Below are 23,447 nucleotides of genomic sequence, written 5' to 3'. Positions count from 1 at the left end.
ACTCTATTGACTACCTTTGTTCTTTTGTAGTCAATTGCAATCATCTTCACTTATCTGCAGTTCTGATCTTGTTAGGTACTGATGACATTAACTGAAAAAAAGTAAGCAAAAAGATTCCAAGCAAATGGTCAACAGAACCACAGCATATAGTTTCACATTTTACAATAAAGCACAATTTTTTATGTTTAGAATAAACAAAACAGATAATCATAGCAAGGTATGTCATAACTTTGCATTTGTTTTAATCCATACTCACCACATCACCCCACTCCACCAATTTCCCCGTTATGTAACCACCAAAGCGCCCAGAGGGAAGTGACCCATTGTTTAAATTCCGCCACCTATTTTAAAAAAACAATCTGCAGTCCTAGTCCTGAATATTGGGGAATACCTCATAGAGTCATAGAGATATACAGCACAGAAAGAGACCCTTCGGTCCTACTCATACATGCTGACCAGATATCCCAACCCAGTCTAGTCCCACCTGCCAGCACCTGGCCCATATCCCTCCAAACCCTTCCTATTCATATACCCATCCAGATGCCTTTTAACTGTTGCCATTGTACGAGCTTCCACCAATTCCTCTGGCAGCCTATTCCACACACGCACCACCCACTGCATGAAAAAGTTGCCCCTTAGGTCTCTTTTATATCTTTCCCCTCTCTCCCTTTATCCTCTAGTTCTGGATTCCCCCAGCCAAGGGAAAAGACTTTGTCTATTTACCCTATCCATGTCCCTCATGATTTTATAAACCTCTATAAGGTCACCCCTCAGCCTCCGATGTTCCAGGGAAAACAGCCCCAGACTATTCAGCCTCTCCCTGTAGCTCAAATCCTCCAACCCTGGCAACATCCTTGTAAATCTTTTCTGAAACCCTTCAAGTTTCACAACATCCTTCCAACATGACCTCCCAACTCCTGTACTCAATGCTCTGTCCAATAAAGGAAAGCATACCAAACGCCTTCTTCACTATTCTATCTACCTGCGACTCCACTTTCAAGGAGCTATGAACCTGCACTCCAAGGTCTCTTTGTTCAGCAACATTCCCTAGTTACCATTAAGTGTATAAGTCCTGATAAGGTTTGCTTTCCCAAAATGCAGCACCTCACATTTATCTAAATTAAACTCCATCTGCCACTCCTCATCCCATTGGCCCATCTGATCAAGATCCCATTGTAATCTGAGGTAACCTTCTTCACTGTCCACTACACCTCCAATTTTGCTGTCATCAGCAAACTTACTAACTATACCTCTTAAGCTCACATCCAAATTATTTATATAAATGACGAAAAGTAGTGGACCCAGGAGCAATCCTTGTGGAGCTCCACTGGTCACAGGCCTCCAATCTGAAATACAACCCTCCTCCACAGCCCTCTGTCTTCTACCTTGAAGCCAGTTCTGTATCCAAATGTCTAGTTCTCCCTATATTCCATGAAATCTAACCTTCCTAACCAGTCTCCTGTGGGGAACCTTGTCGAACACCTTCCTCACATCTTTATAGATCACATCTATCTCTCTGCCCTCATCAATCTCTTTGTTGCTTCTTCAAAATGCTCAATCAAGTTTGTGGGACATGATTTCCCACGCACAAAGCCATGTTGACTATCCGAATCAATCCTTGCCTTTCCAAATACATGTACATCCTGTCCCTCAGGATTCTCTCCAACACCTTGCCCACCACTGAGGTCAGGCTCACTGGTCTGTGGTTCCCTGGCTTGTGCTTACCACCTTTCTCAAATAGTGGCACCTCTGTGTATCTTTGTTCTCAAAAGTAGCATTTACCACAATTTTCTCTTTAGAGTAAGAAATTGCCATCTTACTTTGACTGGCTCAGACCTACGACAAAATGGCTGATTTTTAACTGCCCTCTGAAATGGCCTAGAAAACCATTCAGTTATCTCAACCACTAGAAACAAAAGAAAGGAACGAAACCAAACAAAACATCCTTGCATTGATGAAGCCATCAAATATGATAGCAGCAAACACAGCTCTATTAAAGTTCTCCATTGCTAACGTTTGTGGGAGGGGGGGGGGGGTGCTAATGCCTAAATTGGGAGAGCTGTCCCACAGATCAAGCAACAGCCTGACATACTTAATACTCATGGAATAATAACTTTTAGAACCAGTAGTACAGCACAGTGGTATACAGTCGGATGGGAGCTGTTTTCAGAATCTTCAATGTTGACTCCAGAACTTAAGAGGTCTTGTCGGCATCAGGTTAAACATGGGCAAGGAAACCTCCTGCTGATTACTGTGTCTTACCCCACCCCTCAGCTGATGAATCAGTGCTTCTTCATATTAAACAACACTTTGAGGAAGGATTGGTCGGCATGGACGTGTTAGACCAATGCTGTACAGCTATATGACTTTATGACTGAGTGTGATATGAGCAGAAAATGTAGCCTGGGTTGGGGACTTCACTGCCCATCATTGAAAGTGGCTCAGCAATATCACTACTAAATGAGCTAGCTGCTCGACTGTATCTGTGGCAGGTAGTGAGGGAAACAATAGGAGGGAAAAGTATATTCGCCCTTATTCTCACCAGTCTGTCTGCCAGAGTATCTGATCGTGACAGTGTTTGTAAGAATGATCACCAAACAGTCATTGTGGAGACAAAGTCTCATCTTCATACTAAGAATATCCACCGTTGTGTGGTGTGGCACTAGCAACGTACTAAGTAAGATAGACATCAAATCGATCGAGCAACTTGAGACTGGTCACCCTTGAGGCACTGTGGGCCATCATCACAGCCAATTTGTACTCCAATACAATTTGTAACTTTGTGGCCTGGCCAATGCTCCAATCTACCATTACCATCAACCCTGGTTCAATGGAGAGTGCAGGAGGTCATGCCAGGAAGGGCACCAGACATGCCAAAAGATGAGGTGTCAAGCTGGTGAAGCTACAAAGCAGGACTAATTGTGTGCCAACAGCCTAATCAGCAAGTGATAAAAGAGCTAAATGATTCCACAACCAATGGATCAGATCTGAGCTCTGCATACCTGCCACATTCAGTTGTGAATGGTGGTGGACAACTCACTGAAGGGGGTTTCTCCTCAAACATCCCCATCTCAATAAGTCCAGTACATCAGTTTAAAAAATAAGGCTGAAGTATTCACAATGATCTTCAGCATGAAGTGCTCAGTGGTTAATATATCTCAGTCTCCTCCAGAGGTCCCAAGCATCATAGGTAGCATTCTTCAGCCAATTTGATTCACTCCACGTTTGGAGGCTGCAAGTGCAAAGGCTATAGGCTCTGACAGTATTCTGGCAGTAATATTAAAGACTTGTACTCCACAACTTCCCATGCCGTAGCCACTGTCCCAGTACAGCTTCAATACTGGCATCTACTGAATTATGGATTGATTATATACTGTCTGTAGGTAGCTGCAGCCTATCTAGATTCTGCAACATGTTTATTAGCACAGTCATTTTGGTCAAGGCTTGCCTTGGTTTCCCAGCATGCTTCAGTTATTGTCCAATCTTTGTAAATCCATCATAGGACCGTCCAGCCACAGTCCTATACTTAAAAAAAAGTACAAATTCAACCCTGACAATTACTGCCCTACCAGTCTACTCTCAATCATCAGTGAAGTGATGGAAAGTGTCGTCACAAGTGCTATCAATTAGCACTTGCTCAGCGAATTTCAGCTGGGCCAGTCAGCTACTGACATCATTACAACATTAGTCTAAGCATGTTCAAAGGAGCTGAATTCTACAGGTGAAGTAACATCACGGCTGCATTTGACTCAGTCTGGCATCAAGGGGTCTTAGCAAAACTGGAGTCAATGGGAATCAGATTATCACTATGATAATTGGAGTCATACGCGGCACAAAGGAAGATGACTGTGGTTGTTGGAGGTCAGTCACCTCAGCACCTCAGGTTAGTGTCTTTGACTCAGCCATCTTCAGATGTTTCCATCAATGATCTTCCCTCAGTTATTAAGTCAAAGTGGGAATGTTTGCTGATGTTTACACAAATGATCAGTACATATTTGTGACTCCTTAGATACTGAAGCAGCCTGTGTCCAAATGCAGCAAGACCTTGATCGTGTCTGGGTTTGGAGTTGACAAGTTGCTGAGGCACTACATTTTAAACCCAGAAATATTACCATATAGAAGGACAAGAGCAGCAGATCCATGGGAACCTCACTTCAGGCTTCCCTCCCAGCCACACACCATCCTGTCTAGGAAATATGTCACTATTTCTTCAGTGTCGTTGGGTTAAAATGGAGGAATCTCCTCCATTTATTAGCAGAGTGTGTTTAGAAAAGCACATGGATTGCAGTAGTTTAAGAAGGTAACTCACTACCACCTTCTCAAGGGCAACTAGCTATGGACAATAAATACAGGCCCATCCAGCAACACTAACATCCTAAAAATGAATTTTTTAAAGAAAACTCCCACATTAGATGGCATTACCATGGCTGAATCTCCCATTAATAATTGTGGACCTACTATTGAGCAGAAAGTATATTGGATTAGCCTATATAAGTAGCGTGGCTGCAAAAACTGATCAGAAACTAAGAGTTCTGTAGTGAGTAATTTATCTCCTGATTCTCCAAAATCTCTCCACCATATCAAGGCACAAATCAGGTGTATGGTAGAATATCCCCTACTTGCCTGATGAGTGTGACTCCAGTAGTACTCAAGAACATTGCTGTAAACCAGTAAAAAAGCCCACTTGATTGGCATGGTATACATATTCACTCCAACGTTGATGCTGTATGCACGACAGAAATTCACCAATGCTCCTTAGGTTGCACCTTTGAAACCATTCATCATTTACCACCATTTAGAAGGACAAGGGCAATAGATACATGTGAACACCACCACGTCCATGTTCTCGTCATAGTTGCACACTATCATGACTTAGAAATATATTGCACTCCTTCAGTGCGAAATTGAACTAGACTCATCATATAAATATAATGGCTAGAAGAGCAGGTCAGGGGCCAGGAACATTGCAGCAACTAACTCACCTGACTCTTCAAAGTGTATCCACTGTTTACATGAAACAAGTGGGGAGTGTGACAGAATACTTGCCTGAATAAGTAGTTCAGATGACACCTCCCACCTACCAGGAACTATCTCGTTGGAAATGCCAGACTCTGCTCACAGTTTTAAACAGGAGTTAACACTTGAAACCACACAATATGAATTCATTGAGGAGAAGCTATTTGAGACACTGACTATATAGTATTTTTTATGATGAAGAAAATATTAACTGTCCTACCTGTCGCATAATCACCACATCCTGCCTCCGCAACTCTCCCAGCCTCGTTGATAGTGTTGTAAGGTACGTTAGGCTCTCAAGCTTTTTTAGCAGATTTTTTAGAAGAAAATCTCCAAAATTAAAGTGTTTCATAAAAACTGACCCAACATATATGTACTCAATTGTGTAGGTTGTTCTGCAAATCAAACAACACATCACACTAGCAAACACTGGTGCAAGCTAGCGATGGGGACAAATATAGAACTCCACTGGCAGCCTTCAGTCATTAATCTGTGTACACGTGGTCTCAAAGTAATGGTAGTTCTCCAACTCATATTCTCCTGGGCTGTCAGAGCAACTGATTTCAGATTCAGCACTGCTGTGCCCAATTTAGGAAAAAGGAAAAGGAGCATGCCTTTCCATCTGCCTGCTCAACAAGGTACTGCATATTAGGCTACTTAATAAGACAAGAGTCCTTGATGTTGGAGGTAGAATATTAGTATGGATAGAAACTGATAGAAGACAGAGAGTTGGGGTAACTAGTAGAAGACAGAGATTGAATATTTTCAAGATGGCAACCTATAATTATTGGAGTACCACATGGATCAGTGCTGGAGCTGCAGTTATTTATAAAATATATTACTGACATTGAGGAAAGTGAATATATTGTAACCAGTTTTGCAGATGGCACAAAAACAGATTAAGCAAGTGAGGTTATACACTTTGGCAATAAGAATAGAGGAGCTAATATTATTTAAATGGAGAAAGACTACAGAATGCTGCAGCCCCGAGAAATTTGGATGTCCTCATAAATGTATCATAAAAGCTAACATCCAAGTTCCGCAGGTAATAGGGAAGGCAAAGGGAAATATTGGCCCTTATTTAAAAGGGAATGAAGTAATAAAATAGGGAAACTTTGCTCGTTAGATCACAATACAATACTGCCAACAGGTTTTGTTTAGAGAAGGTTCTAGAGGCAGTCTAGAGAAGGTTCACAAAGTTAGTCCAAGATATGGAGGGATTTTATTATGCAGTGAGGTTGAGTAGATTCAGTCTGTACTCTTTTGGAGTTTAGAAGAATGAGAGAAGACCTTATTGAAATACAGCATTCTTAGGGGTTTTGACAGAATCATACTTATGGAGAAGAGGCGGAAATGTGAAATTAAGAATAATCAGATTTGCCATGATTTCACTGAATGGTAGAGCAGACTCATGGGCCAAGTGGCTCTTTGTCTCTACATAAAACCAGGTCACTGGTTCACTGCGGTAGAGACATAAAGAAAATTCAAACTTCAAGAATAACTATGATGATGTACAGTTAATGGACGGTCAGACAAGTATGGACCAAACATCATAGCTTGATTGCTGGCAAGGTACAATATTAATACAGTAGTCAAGGAACCTATGTTGCCTCTTCTGCTGAATTCACTGTCTCTCTGATGCCTTAGTAAGCTGCACATATGCCTTCCTTTGGACCAAGGACATGGAGATCGTGGAAATCTCAACCCCGGAGACCTATCATCCACCTGCACCCCTCATGCCTGATTAACTTCTTCTCCTAGCCCCTAACCATGCCTCTGAAATTGATATTAAATTCCTCTTGAAGTATGCATTCCACTGTTTTGGCACTTCCAAGAGTTGGCCTCGATAGTCATGTTGAGGCGTTTTTGTTCAATCTGAGTTAGCATACAAACTCAACGCACTTTGCAATTTGACACATGGTACCTTGATGAAGTCTTGCTTGAAGCCAGTCTGCATTATATATCAATGCCTCTGCACCAGCAGTGATACTCCAAGTAAAGTTAAAGAAGCATTCTATGTTAATTTCAGCAAGACCATCAAAGTAATGCCACAGCAAGCTCATCATCCTTGCTGATTTCATGTTCATGTCCAGGCAAATGTGAGGTGATGCATTTTGGGAAGTCTAATTCTAGAGCGAATTATACCGTAAACGGAAGAGCCTTGGGAAAAGTTGATGAGCAGAGAGATCTGGGAGTTCAGGTCCATTGTACCTTGAAGGTTGCTGCACAGTTGGATAGACTGGTCAAGAAGGTATATGGTATGCTTCCCTTCATCGGACGGGGTATTGAGTATAAAAGTTGGCAGGTCATGTTAAAATTGTACACGATGTTGATTCGACCGCATTTAGAGTACTGTGTACAGTTCTGGTCGCCACATTACCAATAGGACGTGGACGCTTTGGAGAGGGTGCAGAGAAGGTTTACGAGGATGTTGCCTGGGATGGAAGGTGCTAGTTATGAAGAGAGGTTGAGTAGGTTAGGTTTGTTTTCATTAGAGAAAAGGAGATTAAGGGGGACCTGATTGAGGTCTACAAAATCATGAAGGGTATAGACAGGGTAGATAGAGATAAGCTTTTTCCCAGGGTGAAGGATTCAATAATGAGAGATCACGCTTTCAAGGTGAGAGATGAAAAGTGTAAGGGGATACACACTGCAAGTATTTTACACAGAGAGTAGTAGGTGCCTGGAAAGCGTTGCCGGTAGAGGCAGGCCCGGTAGATTCATTTAAGATGCGTCTGGACAGATGCAGGAGTAGGTGGGAAGCAGAGGGATACAGATGCTTAGGAATTGGACGACAGGTTTAGACAGTGGATTTGGATTGGCTCAGGCTTGGAGGGCTGAAGGGCCTGTTCCTGGGCTGTAAATTTTCTTTGTCCTTTGTTCTTATGTTGATGCAGGCTATCACACATGGAGGGCAATGTAGTGTCATTGCGATTGGTCAATTAAACTGCAATAGCAGCTTCTCTCAAAGCGTAGCATCAACATGGACGCACCCTAGATTTAAACGTTTTTGATCTGAAACAAATAAAAGCAGAAGTTGTTGGAGAAACACAGCAGGTCAGGCAGCATCTGTGGAGTGTATGCCATCACCATCACTGAAGTGGTATTAGACAAACTAATGAACAAAATATTACTTAAATGGAGAAAAAATTCAAAAAGATGCAACACAAAGGGACTTGGGGATATTTGTTTAAAAACAACAAAAAAAGCCAGCACACTGATGCAGCAGGTAGTCAGGAGAACTAATGGAATGTTGGCACTTATTTCAAGGGTTTTGGAGTCTAAGAATAGGGAAGTCTTATTGCAACTGCACAAGGTGCTGCTGAGAACATATCTGAAGCAGTTTTAATCCCCTTATTTAAGGAAAAATATCATTTCATTGGAGGCCTTTATTGTTAAGGGCATTGAGTCAGGACGTCATGTCGCAGCCTTATAAAACTTTGGCTAGGCCTCGCTTAGAGTATTGCATTCAGTTGTGGGCACCACATTACGGGAAGCATGTGGAGGTTTTGGAGAGGGTGCAGAAGAGCTTTACCAGGATGCTGCCTGGATTAGAGGGTAGGAGCTATGAGGAGGGGCTGGACAAACTAAGGTTGTTTTCTCTGGAGCAGCGGAGGCTGAGGGGACACCTGATAGGTCATAAAATTCTGAGAGGCATTGATAGCATTGACGGTCAGAATCTTTTTCCCAGAGTTGAAATGTCTTAATACTAGAGGACATGCATTTAAGTTGAGAGGAGGAAAGTTCAAAGGAGATGTGAGGGGCAAGTTTTTGACACAGAGTGGTAGGTGCCTGGAACACACTGCCAAAAGTGGTGGTGGAGGTAGTTACAATAGTGGCATTTAAGGGGGTTTTAGAAGTGCACATGAATAAGTAAAGAATGGAGTGATATGGACCATGGGCAGGCAGTAGGGATTAGTTTAATTTGACGTCATGTTTGTCACAACATTGTGGGTTGAAGGACCTATTCCTGTGCTGTACCATCCTATGTTCTACATAGATTCTATATATCGGATAGACAAAGTAATCACCAGGTAGAAAAAAAATCAAATGCCATCAAGCAAAGCACTTGCTGAAGATCATCTAAGTGCAATGAAGAACTAATGGTGAGTGAACAAGGGTTCAGAAACTGCCACAAAGCAAGACCTGAAGGCTGTCTGTCAAGTTCTGTGATCTAGATAAAAACAATGACTGCAGATGCTGGAAACCAGATTCTGGATTAGTGGTGCTGGAAGAGCACAGCAGTTCAGGCAGCATCCGAGGAGCAGTAAAATCGACGTTTCGGGCAAAAGCCCTTCATTAGGAATAAAGGCAGAGAGCCTGAAGGGTGGAGAGATAAGCTTGAGGAGGGTGGGGGTGGAGAGAAAGTAGCATAGAGTACAATAGGTGAGTGGGGGAGAGGATGAAGGTGATAGGTCAGGGAGGAGGGTGGAGTGGATAGGTGGAAAAGAAGATAGATAGGACAAGTCATGGGGACAGTGCTGAGCTGGAAGTTTGGAACTGGGGTGAGGTGAGGGAAGGGGAAATGAGGAAACTGTTGAAGTCCACATTGATGCCCTGGGGTTGTACAGAGGCAGGCACTGAGGAAGCAAATGTGGCTGTGGTAGCGAGTTTGTTTCAGGACATGGTTGAAGAGCTTCAGGGCAGAGGAAATGACCTGGAAGTTGCAGTGGGAGAGGGACTCCTTGAGATTCTTGTAGAGAGAGGAGGAAAACTTCTTCAAGGCAGGCATCCTTGCAACATGATTCGCAGTAGGGTTAAAATCAACTAGGTAAAAACAATGTTCTGTGATCTGCCTATGGTTCCAAACCAACCACAACACCTACCCTCTCAGTAGATGACAAGCAGCTCCAAACAATGATATTCAGTTTTGTTTAGCGGAGCACTTTAATAATCCCCTGAACCAGTGATCCACAGGGAGTGATGACACTATTGAATCAATTCTGCATCAAGTGCTGGATGAATTTGCTATTGTTTCCTGTCAAATCAGTAAGTCAGTAAGAACAAAAAGCAACTTGACAGCATTCCACCTGAAGTATTCAAGTGTAAAGGAACTCGCCATGGTTATGAAACTTCTCTGCTTAATCTGGAATCAGGCATTGTGGTACAAGTTTACAGTGAAATTTCCATACTCACCTATAAAACACGAAAGGAAGGGAATCAAGTCCATCTTTGACAATTATTGTGGCATTTTACTTCTCTTCATAGCAGAAAATAAGTTTGTAGGTTTATCACTCACTTTACAGATTTGATATGCCCAGAATGACATTGTGTAGTTTTTCTCGTGCACAAAGAACAGTCACTATGATCTTTGCAGTTTATCACACTTAAGATTGGTTTTGCAAACAGAAGAAGGACATCTGCTTTGTGTTTATTGACTTCATGATGGCCTTTGGAAAGTACTGTGCAGAAATAACTAATCTGAAAGGGTAATCGGGACCATATCATTTCATAACTGCATGATGGGCAGAGTGATGCCTTATTAGATGTTTTTCCTGACAACACTAGCACCAGGAAAGACTCTGTAATGGCTCTAGTTTTGTTTGTCATCTTTTTCCCAATGCTCTTGTATTTATTTAAAGATCCTGATGTTGGCATACACTTTTAGTGTAATTGGCAACCTCTTCAATTTTCACAGGCTTGCACAATGGTTATAACAGTTACAAAGTGAACTCTCATTTGCCATGATTGTTGTGATAACACATTCCATGGATGGCAAACTATTTGTTGGCTGCTTTACCCAACTACAACCTTGCAATAATTCTGAAAACAACAGAGGTCTTGGACCAACCTTCCCCTGGCCACAATCTCTGAGACCCCATTCATCTCAATCAACTAAATACCATCAACTCAATACGAGATTCTGCTTTTTTAGGAGTATTTTCTCCAAAAATACCACCTTGTGGACTAATGAAACTGCCCATTGCCTGGCAAAAGCAAGCTGCTCATTTAGCTGGCTAACCCACAGGCTTTGAAAAGAGTATGAAGTTGTTTCAAGTCTACTAAAAATTGGATCTCAAAACATCTTTTATATGGCTGTAAGATGTAGACAACCTACTAGTGTCTCAAAGCGATATGTACATTCCAGTTTTGTTCCTGAGGATCAATGGTTCCAAACCATTGAATGGCAGGACAAAACTCCTAACACCAAATTTCATGGAAGATACCGCCCATCTAACAGCAAGAATATGTACATTTGACCCCTTTTTGGCTGCTTTCCATCTCATGAGTTGACAGATTGCGCTGCTGTGGTTAGCTCTGTATTGAACCTACTTTGACTCAGGCACTCCATTCTGTCATGGTTCCCTTACACATTTGCTGCAGAGCAAGATCGTTAGCTAAGAAAATGCAGGAACATTTAAGTTAGACCCCACCAAACAGGAGAATAAAGCAACCCTAGGCAGATTCAAATAGAGGAATTGCTACCATCAAATGATCTCCATATTTGGAAACAAAATCAAGTCATGGTTGAGCAAGTGTACCGCCAACAAAATGATTGACTTCATCCACCCCTCCGGAAGTGACTTCATATGTAACATTTGCAATTGAAACTGAAGGTCAGTATTGGATTTAACATTACATATGAGACAGCACCAATTAGACAAGTGAATATTTTGCCCCTTTGCTGAATGCAAATCTGTTAAATGATGACAGAATCCTTAAAATTCATTTTATATGTAAAATACCTTTTCACATACATATGTCTGTACATGTCATATCCTTCCTTAGGACAATGAGTGACATATGTCAATTGTGGAAACTTATTCAAATATTAGTGTCAAAACTAGATTTCTACTTGCTGAATTTTGTGTAGACTAATTGTAAACTAATCTTTAAGGAAATGTTGCTATGCACTAGGCTACAGAATCAGAAGAAGGCCTACAGATTGTACTAGTAATGAGTTCTCAAGTACAGACATCGTGTAACATTCAAGATGCAATAAATCACGATTTACCCTTAACCAAGATTCACTTAAGCTTATTTAGTGCAATGCATTTTCAATTATTTTTATGTTATCTTAATGAGTATATGTTCTGCTTTTATAATAGACATTGATGAGTGCCACACACCAGGAATTTGTATGAATGGGCGGTGTGTGAACACAGATGGCTCCTACAGGTGCGAATGTCCTCCTGGCCTAGCTATTGGACTTGATGGACGAGTCTGTGTTGGTAAGAAAATCGATTGAAATATATGCAATAAACAAGGTTTTGAAAAGCATGTATAAAGTATTTTAAAAACCATTGAAAATATTTTGTATTGTTCAAACTCACTTTACATAAGCATAGAGGAAGCTGAAATGTTCCTCCTTCAAGTTATTTCAAATTTCAACTTGTGTGCTTCCAATTTCCTTTCAAGGAGTTAACCATTAGTCTCATCCTGTAGAACCAAAACTGGTTTTCCTCCTAAAGTAATTTCATTTGATGCATGTGACATCAAATATAAGGTAGTAATAATAATACAATGTTATTAACTATAGTTAATAAATTGGTTATTATTGGTTATTAAATACAGTTATAGAATTACATAGCATAAAGCAGACCCTTGTGTCAACTAGTCTTGGCCAACCAGATATTAAACATAGAACATAGAACAATACAGCATTGTTCAGGTCCCTCGGCTGACCTTTTATCCTACTTTAAGACCAAACTAACCTACATACCTCACATTTTATGATCATCCATGTGCCTATCCAACAATTACTTAAATGTATGTCATGTATCTGACTGTACTACCACTGCTGGCACCCACCACTCTCTGTGTAAAGAACCGACCTCTGATAACTCCTCTAAACCTTAAAATAATGACTCTTCGTGATAGCCATTTTCGCCGTGGAAAAAAGTCTCTGGCTATCCATTCTATCTATGCCTCTCATCATCTTGTTGTACACCTTTATCAAGTCACCTCTCATCCTTCTTTGCTCCAATGAGAAAAACCCTAGCTCCCTCAATCTTTCTTCATAAGACAAACCCTCCAGGCAGTAGTCTGGTAAATCTCCTCTGCATCCTCTCTAAAGCTTCCACATCCTTCCTGTAATGAATCGAATCCAATGTTCCAAGTGTGGTCTAACCAGGGCTTTTTAGAGTGCAGCATAACCTCAAAGCTCTTCAACTCAGTCTCCCTGCTAATGAAAGCCAATACACCACATGCCTTCTTAACAACCCGATCAACTATATTGTAAATTGATCTAGTCCCATTTGATCGCACTTGGTCCATATCCCTCTAAACACCTTTCTATTCATGTACCCAGATGCCTTTTAACTGTTGTAATTGTACCTGTCTCCACCACCACCACCTCTGGCTGCTTACTCCATACAAGCACCACCCTCTGCATGGAAAAAGTTGTTGCTCAGGTCCCTTCCTAATCTTTCCCCTCTCACCTTTGCCCTCTAGTTTTGGATTCCCTTAACCTGGAAAAAGACTTTAGTTATTCATCTTATCCATGCACATCCTGATTTTATAAACTTCTGCAAGGTCACCCCCTCGCCTCCGATGCTCCAGAGAAAAAAAACGAGCCTATTCAGTCCATCCCAATAGTTCAAACACTCCAATCCCAGCACATCCTTTCCTCTCCCACGTGGTTGAAGATGCCCTCCAACACATCTCATCCACATCCCGCACCTCTGCCCTCAAACCCCACCTCTCCAACCACAACAAGGAAGAAATCCCCCTCACCTTCCACCCACCAACCTCTGCATAAACCGCATCATCTGCCGACATTTCCGCCATCTACAAACGGACTCCACCACCAGGAATATATTTCCCTCCCCACGCCTATCTGCTTTCCGCAAAGACTGTTCCCTCAGTGACTACCTGGTCAGGTCCACTCTCTCCAACAACCCACCCTCCCTTCACCTGCGCCCACACTTCCCCCCTCAACTCCATCCAAGGTCCCAAAGGAGCCTTCCACATCCACAAATGTCATTTATTGTATCCGTTGCTCCCGATGCGGTCTCCTTTACTTTCGGGAGACTGGACGCTTTCTCACAGAGCACTTTAGGGAACATCTCTGGGACACCTTCACCAATCAACCCCACCACCCTGTGGATGAACATTTCAACTCCCCCTCCCACTCTGCCGAGGACATGGAGGTCCTGGGCCTCCTCCATCGCCACTCCCTGACTGCCCGATGAATGCAGGAAGAATGCCTCATCTTCTGCCTCGGAACACTTCAACCCCAGGGCATCAATGTGGATTTCTCATTTCCCCACACCCCTGCCTTACCCCAGTCCCAGCCTTCCAGCTCAGTACCGTCTTCATGACCTGTGCTACCTGCCAATCTTTCTTCCCACCTATCCGCTCCACCTTCCTCACCGACCTATCACCTTCATTCCCACCTCCATCCACCTATTGTATTCTTAGTTCCTTCTCCCCAGCTCCACCCTCCCTCCCATTTATCTCTCCACCCCGGAGGCTCACTGCCTCATTCCTGATGAAGGGCTTTTACCCAAAAATGTCGATTTTCCTGTTCCTCTGATGCTGCCTGATCTGCTGTCCTTGTCCAGCACCACTTTAATCTTGAGTCTGATCTCCAGCATCTGCAGTCCTCACTTTTGCTTGTAGTTGTTTGCACGTCAGTGATGCAGGTCTTTTCATGGGTTCAATGTTCTTAGTCATTGTGGACATCCACTCAAAATGGCCGGACATGCGTTGAGTTCATTTGTCAAACAGAGAGATGAGAGAGAAACTGCATACCTTTTGCAACACATAGACTCTCAAAAGTGTTGGTCACAGATAATGAACCATTGTTTACCAGCAGGAACTTGAGTATTTCCTAAAGGTGAATGGTATTTGTCATATAAGAACAGCATTATCCATTATCCAATGGTTTAACAGAAAGAGCAGTCCAAACTCTAAAGGCAGGTTTAAGAAACAACCTACAGCTTCACTAGTCCCGGTTCCTATAGGACCACCCCTCATGCAACGACCAGGATTGCTCCAGCAGAGTTGCTAAAGGGGAGAAGACACTGCACCAGGTTAAACCAGATTTTCCTGGACCTGGGGGTGGGGTGAAGTGGTATCAGAAATGCAAGTGCCGGACAGGTGACTCCACTAAGCGAGAGAGGTGGTTTACTTCAGTTGATGAGGTTTGGTATCAGAACCACAAGAATGGCCCTGTATGGGTATGATGCATGGTCAATGCATGATCAGGTCCAATGATGCATAACGTTTGGATAAGTGTGATGGTCCTGAACAAATATGTGGACCATATGAAAGCTGCAAACAGTGTGAGAGCAAAACATGTCCGGCTCCTCAATGGACTTTGCAACTGTTCCGGAACCCGTGGGTTCCTCTCCATCAACTGTTGAGGATAACTTGGAATTTAAGATGGACACGGCAGTTGTTGTCACCTCGATGCCATTGCAGCCTAAAGAGGAGAATACATTTCTTCTGAGTCGATCCGTGTGCAAGAGACAAGCTTGTATATTACAAGCCACCTATATCAGAGGCCAAGTTGGAGGAACCTGACCCAGTGTTAAAACACCCTAGGAGGATCTACAATTAAAAAAAAGGCCTATATCCTCAGACTCAGGGGAAGAGATGTAGTGATTGTAACAAGGTCAGCCAGGTGGACCTCATAGAATATGAGTTTTGGATTGGGGCTGTTAATCTGTTCCAATCAGGAAGCCTTGGCAGGCAGATATAAACAGGAATGTCTTAGAGTGGTCGGAAGGTGGGAGGGATGTGGGCTTGCTAGGTCTGTATTGTATGCACTGTTTTTTCTGTAACTGGATTGGCTTTTTATGGACAAATGTTATTGTCGCTGTCTCATCATATGTGTAAACTGGTTGAACGGTAGGGTTTGGGGCCTGGCTTTGCTGCTCCTCTCCCTTGTAAAATTGCTGTTGTATACAGCTGTAAATGTTAACTGTTTTTTGTAAACTGTGTTTTGTAATTTATTTAATAAAATAGAAAAAAACAGGAATGTCCTGCGCACACACAACATGGGTGCTGGAGTAAAAATAAGCACTACCGCAGTTAGGCGGTAGTGTTGGGTTATAAAAAACGAAAAAAAAATAAACAGGGGGAATGTCAGAGGTTCTGTTCACTCTGAGAGCTAGCACTTAGGGAGCTAAATCAATGTCAAAGGCTCTCCACATTTAAAAGCCTCTTGAGCTGGAGATCTAGCTGCTGATGTTGCCCAGATTAACTTCTTGTTCCATTACTGCCATTGCTTTTTTAAACAGCACTAGTTTATTTTTCTGATAAAGGATGAAATATCACCTGAAATATCTCAACTTTACCTCCACTGATGCGGACTGACCTATTCAGTGTTAACTATTTTCCACTTTTACATACGTGACAATTGTTCATTCTCTGGGGCCAAAATCCATCTGTATGAATCTTCAGTATTTCTACATCATGCATGTACCCCAATCCCAATGTTTCTAAGACATTGGAATATAAACCATTTAATTCTGAGATTACAACTGCCAGGATTTAGTTGTGAGCAGGAAACCTGCCCTGCCTCACTTCTGATGACAGCATAATGCCATTGGGAATCTCAGTTCCCAGTAATGCTTGTCTTGCCTTCCTCGAAGGCTTGAAAATCTCATTTGTGTCTGAATCAGAATTTCTATCAGGAGTTTTGAAACTGTAATCTTTCCTTTCTATATTCAAGCATTCCTTCCTAATTTTATTTTGTCTTAGTTTCTCCAGTTTGTTTTTTTGAATGTGTTTTACTCTGTGTTATAACTTTGCTCTCACTAAATTATTACTTATATGTTTATGTTGATAAACAGATACTCATATGAGAAGCACCTGCTATGGTGGTTACAAGAGAGGCCAGTGTGATCGCCCATTACCAGGAGCCTTCACCAAATCTCACTGTTGTTGTGCCAATACTGATCACGCCTTTGGAGAGCCTTGTCAACCTTGTCCAGCAATAAATTCTGGTGAGTACTTTGTTGTGTATAACTGCTGTAAAATAAACCATGTTGATTTATTATCTTGTTCAGCAATTGCTAAGACAAAATAAAGAAGTCTGAAAAGAATTTAAAAATACAAATGAAAGAAAAACAGCTGTCACATCATGATTTACAAAGGTTTCATTATTATCGCTTACTTATTCAGCAAGCACATGTAGTTGCATTTTAAAATGGCAGAAAAACACATGTCTGCTCAATGCATTTCAGCATTACCAATCAGGTGTCATTAAATTTAAAGTAAATAGAACATTGATGTCATTATAGCGGGGGAAACAACATGAATCACACCATAAATACATAGTCCAGTTTTAAAAATATATTGTTCTGGACCCTGAACAAAAAGAGCAAAAGTAATATCTTTGTCTTGTCTTGGCATTTACACTAATTAATTGTGTCGCTCAGGAATGCACATCAACAAAAATAACTTTGTGCATAAATGTTTTAAAACCTCATGAAGTCATAATTCTTCTTGTCTTGTGGTGAAATATCATGAAACATTTTGATGATCAAGTACTAAGATCTGCATTCAATCTCTAGCAGTGGTAGCACTGTTCCGAAATACCCCCTGCATACCAGTTTGTATTTAAGTAACTGCAGATCCTCTCCCATATTGCTATCTGTCCTAAGAAGTACTTACTTAGGACTTCCAAAAGACACATCTTGTAAAAAGAAACTTTCACTTTAGTATTCCCACTTCAGGAGAACCAACAGCCAAATATTTGTCTCCTAATTTACATACCCAACAGTAACATTCTTCAAATGCTAGGTAGAAACTGAGCAGTCAAATCTGGCAAGTAGTTTCATGTATAATGGCTCCATTATTTGTGACTTTCTTTCATAATACGATATTTGCTGTATTATGTAATGTTATACAGTTAGAGGATTCATTGAAAAATTGATTAAAACTTGAAAAACATTGTGTCAAAATCATCTGTAGTTAATGTTCTTTGTTATAAACGTTGCCTGTATGGGTGCATTATTTTATGTTGTAATATTTTGTAAGTCATTAGCTTTTTTAAGAAAAAATAATTGTTTGACAACAGTGTTGTGTTCATGTCACCATTCTTCACTTGAATTCAGTGCCCTTTTTAGTGTTTGTCCAATGCAAATGACTGCTATTTTAAATGTGTTAGAATTCAAATAGATTTAAATAGTTTTAACTATATATCACACAGTTTGGTGCAGATTTGTTCAACAGTGCACTGAAAGTAGCACCCAGAAGCTATGGATCTTGGATGGCAATCTCTCAAACAGTATCATAGGTCACTTGTCACTTTCTTGATCTTTACTGTCAGCTTCACAGGAAATTATTTGCTCTCAGCTCATTATACAGCAACTGATGGATTGTTATAAGGAACTTTGTGTAACTTTGAAAGGTTACAAACAGTTAAGAACAGGAGTAGGCCATTCAGCTTTTGGAGCCTGCTCTGCCATTCAATACAATTATGGCTGATCTGATTGTAATCTCAAATCCACATTCTTTCATAGCCCATTAACCTTTCATCACCTTGCTTAACTAGAACGTATCTGCTTTTACTGTAAGGAATATTCAAGGAATCTGATTTGACTTGTATTATTCCAAAAGGTAACTTTATTTAAACAGAATTCAAGATCACATTCTTATATCTTTCAGCCCGTAAAGTGTGCACTGTTCTCATCTCATTTCCTTCCACTTGGCTCATAGGTTCTAACAAAGTTGCCAATGCAAGTTTGCATCTGAACTGTTTGGTAAGAGCACTGGAGATTTATACCATTCCTGACCTGGAAGAAGTGTTTCCCCCAAGAAGTGGGAACGACGTGCAGGCATGACTGGCATATGAATCCAGGATTGCCTGTCTAGTAGGCAGGCACTTTAACCAACTAAGCCAATGCGCCACTCCACACTCTTATATTGAGCTCTATTTCATTAAAGGCAAGTAACATGAAACTCATCCCTATAGATTTCTAGTTCTCTAAATTTGTACAACCAATTCAAACCCAATTAACTCTTAATTAATATATTCATCACTTGCTCTCTCATTCCATTATGTCTCAGGCATTCCTTCAGAACATAATTAAATGATAAGAGATTCTCATTTTTACTTTTCTTTATAAAAAAAATGACAGCATAACATGTTGGCTTTGCACTTTAAATTTCCAAGTGTCCTTTGGCCAGTATGTCCAACATTTTCTTAGAACTTGCTGCTTTCCTTGTACACAATCAGACAGCTGACTACTTCTGAGGAGAAAGTGAGGTCTGCAGATGCTGGAGATCAGAGCTGAAAATGTGTTGCTGGAAAAGCGCAGCAGGTCAGGCAGCATCCAGGGAACAGGAGAAACGACGTTTCGGGCAGGATTCCTGAAGAAGGGCTTATGCCCGAAACGTCGTTTCTCCTGTTCCCTGGATGCTGCCTGACCTGCTGCGCTTTTCCAGCAACACATTTTCAGAGCTGACTACTTCTATCCACCCATTTCAGTTTAGAGATCTCTACAATCTGTTTTAATACTGCAATATCAATTCCCATACATTCTGTTTGATTTTGTTATCCAAAAGTGACTTGTAATCAATGTGTCACTCAGTGAGTATTGTTGCTGAATCACTTTTTGAATTTCTTCCAAGAAAGCAAGAAAAATGCCATATTTCACTATGATGTGGAGATGCTGGTGTTAGACTGGAGTGGACAAAGTTAAAAATCACACAACACCAGGCTATAGTCCAACAGGTTTATTTTGAAGTACAGGCTTTCGAAGCACTGCCCATTCATCAGGTAGCTAGTGGGGCAGGATCATAGAACACAGATTTATAATAAAAGGTCAAAGTGTCATACAACTGATGCGATGTTTTGAACAAACCTAGATTGCTGTTAAGTCTTTAATCACTTAGAATATGTTGCAGGTTTCAATTGATTAATATGTAAATCCCAGAGCATTTTGCAAGTCACATTCACGAGATAACTTAAGGTTTCATTAAAAAAATGACATCTCAGCTCAGACAATGCATTAAAGGTGTGAGGTTAGAGTCTGTCTGTATTCCAACCTTGAGTCAGTCTGGTTCTATTTCCAAAGTGGGAACTTATAAAATGTCACTTGGACTGACAGCCTACCAATTGTGTGACTTTTGAACAAAATAGAATGTATCTGCATATACAAGTCTGCAAATGCAAATTCATCCCATAGACTTATATATGTGTGTGCATGCATGTAAGGGAGAGAGAGAGAGAGAGTAAGAGTGTGTGTATGGGTGGGGAGAGTGGGAGAGATTGTGTGTGCGCGCGTATGTGCATGCTTGGTAGAGTGCGTGCACGAATGTGAAGGAATATATGCCTGTGAGACAATGTGCGCGTGAGTGTGGGTGTATGTCTGAGAGAGAGGATCTGCGTGTGTGTGTGAGAGTGTATAGTGTGATGGGGTCACCTGTAGTGTGACATGAACCCAAGATCCCAGTTGAGGTCATTCTCATGGGTACCAAACTTGGCTGTCAGCCTCTGCTCAACGACTGTGATGTTGAGTATCCCAAAGTCAGCCTTGGAGGACGGGCACCCGAAAATCCAAGGCCGAATGTCCTTGACCACGGGAGGGAACATCCCTGTATGGCAATTGTTATGCAGTGTCAATTCATTTGTTGTCATAGCGTCTGCTTGGTCTCGCCAATCTACCATGCCTCGGGGCATCCTTACCTGTAGCATATGTGATACACGTTGGCCAAGTTATATGAGTATCTGCTGCACACGTGGTGAGTGGTGTCCCAACGTGTAATGCTAGTATCCATGTTTACACTCTGATACATCTTGCAGAGATTGCCATGTCAGGGTTGTATGGTGTTTTGACCAATGTTGTCCTGAGGCTGGGCAATTTGCTGCAAAGAATGATCTCTTTAAAGTTTGGCAGTTGTTGACGGAGGTTTTGCTAGAGCTCTTTGGGAGGATTTAAACTAGATTGGCAGGGGGTTGGGAACCTGGGGCTACAGATCTGATGATGGAGTCGGTAGTGAATAGCCAGATACAGTGTGTAGAGAGTCTGTGTGGAGGAATACGCACTTGATAGGGCAAAAATGCTGTCAGTGGGATGAGTTGAACTGTGTCTATTTTAATGCAAGAAGTCTCAGGAATAAGGGTAATGAACTTAGAGCATGGATCAGTATTTGGAACGATAATGTTGTGGCCATTACGGAGACTTGGATATCACAGGGACAGGAATGGTTGTTGGATGTTCCAGGTTTTAGATGTTTCAAAAGCAATAGGGGGCGGAGGTAAAAGAGGTGGAAGAGTGGCATTGCTAATCAGGGATAGTATTACAGTTGCAGAAAGGGAGGTAGTCAAGGACATTTTGTCTACAGAGTCAATATGGGTGGAACTCAGAAACAGGAAAGGAACAGTCACTTTATTGGGAATTTTCTATAGACACCCCCCACTAGCAACTGAGGCATGGAGGAGCAGATTGGGAGGCAGATTTTGGAAAGGTGAAGAAGTAACAGAGTTGTTGTCTCAGGTGACTTTAACTTCCCTAATTTTGATTGGAACCTCCTCAGTTCAAATAGTTTGGATGGAGCAGTTTTTGTAAGGTGTGTCCAGCAACAGTTTCTGACTTGATATGTCGATAGGCCTACTCGAGTGGAGGCCATATTGGATTTGGTGCTTTTCAACGAACGAGGACAGGTGCAGGATCGCTCGGTGGAAGAGCATTTCGGTGGTAGTGATCACAACTCCCTGGCCTTTACTATAGTTGTGGAGAGGGATAGGAGCAGATGGTATGGGAAAGTATTTAATTGGGGGAGGGGAATTACAATGCTATTAGCTGGTGCACCCCGATTGGGAACAGATGTTCTCAGGGAAATGAACGACAGAAATGTGGAGATTGTTTAGGGAGCACTTTGCTGCGAGTGTTGGACAGGTTTGTCCCATGGAGGCAAGGAACGAATGGAAAGTTGAAAGAAGCTTGGCTGACAAGGGATGTGGAATGTCTAGTCAAGAGGAAGAAGGAAGTTTACTTAAGGTTGAGGAGGCAAAGATCTGTCAAGGCTCCAGAGGGTTACAGGGTAGCCAGGAAGGAACTGAAGATGCACTTAAAAGAGCTAGACGTGGGCATGTGTGGTGTAAAATTCCAAGCAGTGGAATGTGGTGAAACGGTTAAAAATTATGTCCCAATACATGTGTGAATCTAACCGGAATGGAGGTGTTGCTTAGTCCCGTGTGAATCTTCTTATCTGTATGTAACCAGAATGGAATGTGTTTTTTAGCCTTGCTCTGCTGTTCACATGAATGTTTATATCTGGAAAAGAGTATATCAGCTGGAAAAGTCTCCAGTTCGGTGAGTCTGCTCCGGGGTTACGTTTAACCGCCGAGCGTGGGTTGTTGGCAACCGCTCTACGAGAACTGACGGCTCCCAGTTTTGGTAACATGTAGAGTGAGTATAAGCCAGACCCGTTGTGGCGACGCTGCGGGGAATAAAATGCCCATATTCTAGCAGACTCGCCTCTTGGTCGTTTGTTCTGTGTCAGACTACTCTCCTACGAACCTGACCTTGAGAATTTTTTAAAACAGCATGAAAAAGCTTTAGCAGGTAGGATTAAGGAAAACTTGTGATAGGATGGCCAGAGTGAGGGTCAGGCTGATCAGAGATAGTGGAGAGAACTTGTGCCTGTAGTCGGAGGAGGCGGGGGGTCCTGAATAAATACTTTGCTTCAGTATTCACTACTGAGAGGGTCCTTGACGTTTCTGAGGACAGCGTGAAACAGACAGATATGCTTTAAAGGTTGATGTTAAGAAGGAGGATGTGCTGAAAATTTTGAAAATCATAAGGATAGATACATCCCCTGGGCCAGATGGGTTATACCCTAGGTTTCTATGAGACGCGAGGGAAGAAATTGCTGCACCTTTGCCGATCATCTTTGTATCCTCACTGTCCACTGGAATAGTGCCAGATGATTGGAGAGTGGCAAATGTTATTCTCTTGTTGAAGAAAGGGAATAGAGATAACCCTGGGAATTACAGACCAGTCAGTCTCACGTCAGTGATGGGTAAAGTATTGGAGAGGATTTTGAGAGACAAGATTTATGAGTACTTGGAAAACCATAGTTTCATTAGAGATAGTCAGCATAGCTTTGTGAGGGGCAGATCATGCCTCAGAAACCTTACTGAATTCTTTGAGGATGTGACAAAACATATTGATGAAGTTAGAGCAGTGAATGTGGTGTACATGGATTTTAGCAAGGTGTTTGTTAAGGTTCCCCATGGTAGGCTCATGCACAAAGTAAGGAGGTATGGGATACAGGGAAATGTGGCTGTCTGGATACAAAATTGGCTGGCCCGGAGAAGACAGAGGGTGGTGGTAGATGGAAAGTATTCAGCCTGGAGCTTGGTGACCAGTAGTGTTCCGCAGGGATCGGGTTCTAGGACCTCTGCTCTTTGTGACTTTTATAAATGACTTTGATGAGGAAGTGGAAGCGTGGGTGAGGAAGTTTGCCGATGACACAAAGGTTGGTGGAGTGGTAGATAGTTTTGGAGGGCTGTTGTAGGTTGCAAT

At 41.9% G+C, this 23,447-nt stretch overlaps 1 protein-coding gene across 1 annotated transcript in view; it reads left to right on the top strand.

Annotated features, from left to right (window-relative positions):
• Nucleotides 1-23,447, top strand: part of LOC122542423 (fibrillin-1-like) — a 610,102-nt gene that overhangs the window by 249,321 nt on the left and 337,334 nt on the right. Inside the window, exons 15-16 of the mRNA XM_087981979.1 lie at nt 12,066-12,188; nt 16,761-16,913. Coding sequence (XP_087838105.1) covers nt 12,066-12,188; nt 16,761-16,913 — 276 coding nt within the window. The remainder of the gene's footprint in view (nt 1-12,065; nt 12,189-16,760; nt 16,914-23,447) is intronic.

The sequence above is a fragment of the Chiloscyllium plagiosum genome, unplaced genomic scaffold (assembly GCF_037043375.1).
Source record: "Chiloscyllium plagiosum isolate Xiang-an unplaced genomic scaffold, Cpla_swu_hap1 HiC_scaffold_42, whole genome shotgun sequence".
NCBI classification, from domain to species: Eukaryota; Metazoa; Chordata; class Chondrichthyes; order Orectolobiformes; family Hemiscylliidae; genus Chiloscyllium; species Chiloscyllium plagiosum.
Note: the sequence above shows the minus strand (reverse complement) of the source record. Positions and strands in the feature narration are given on the sequence as shown.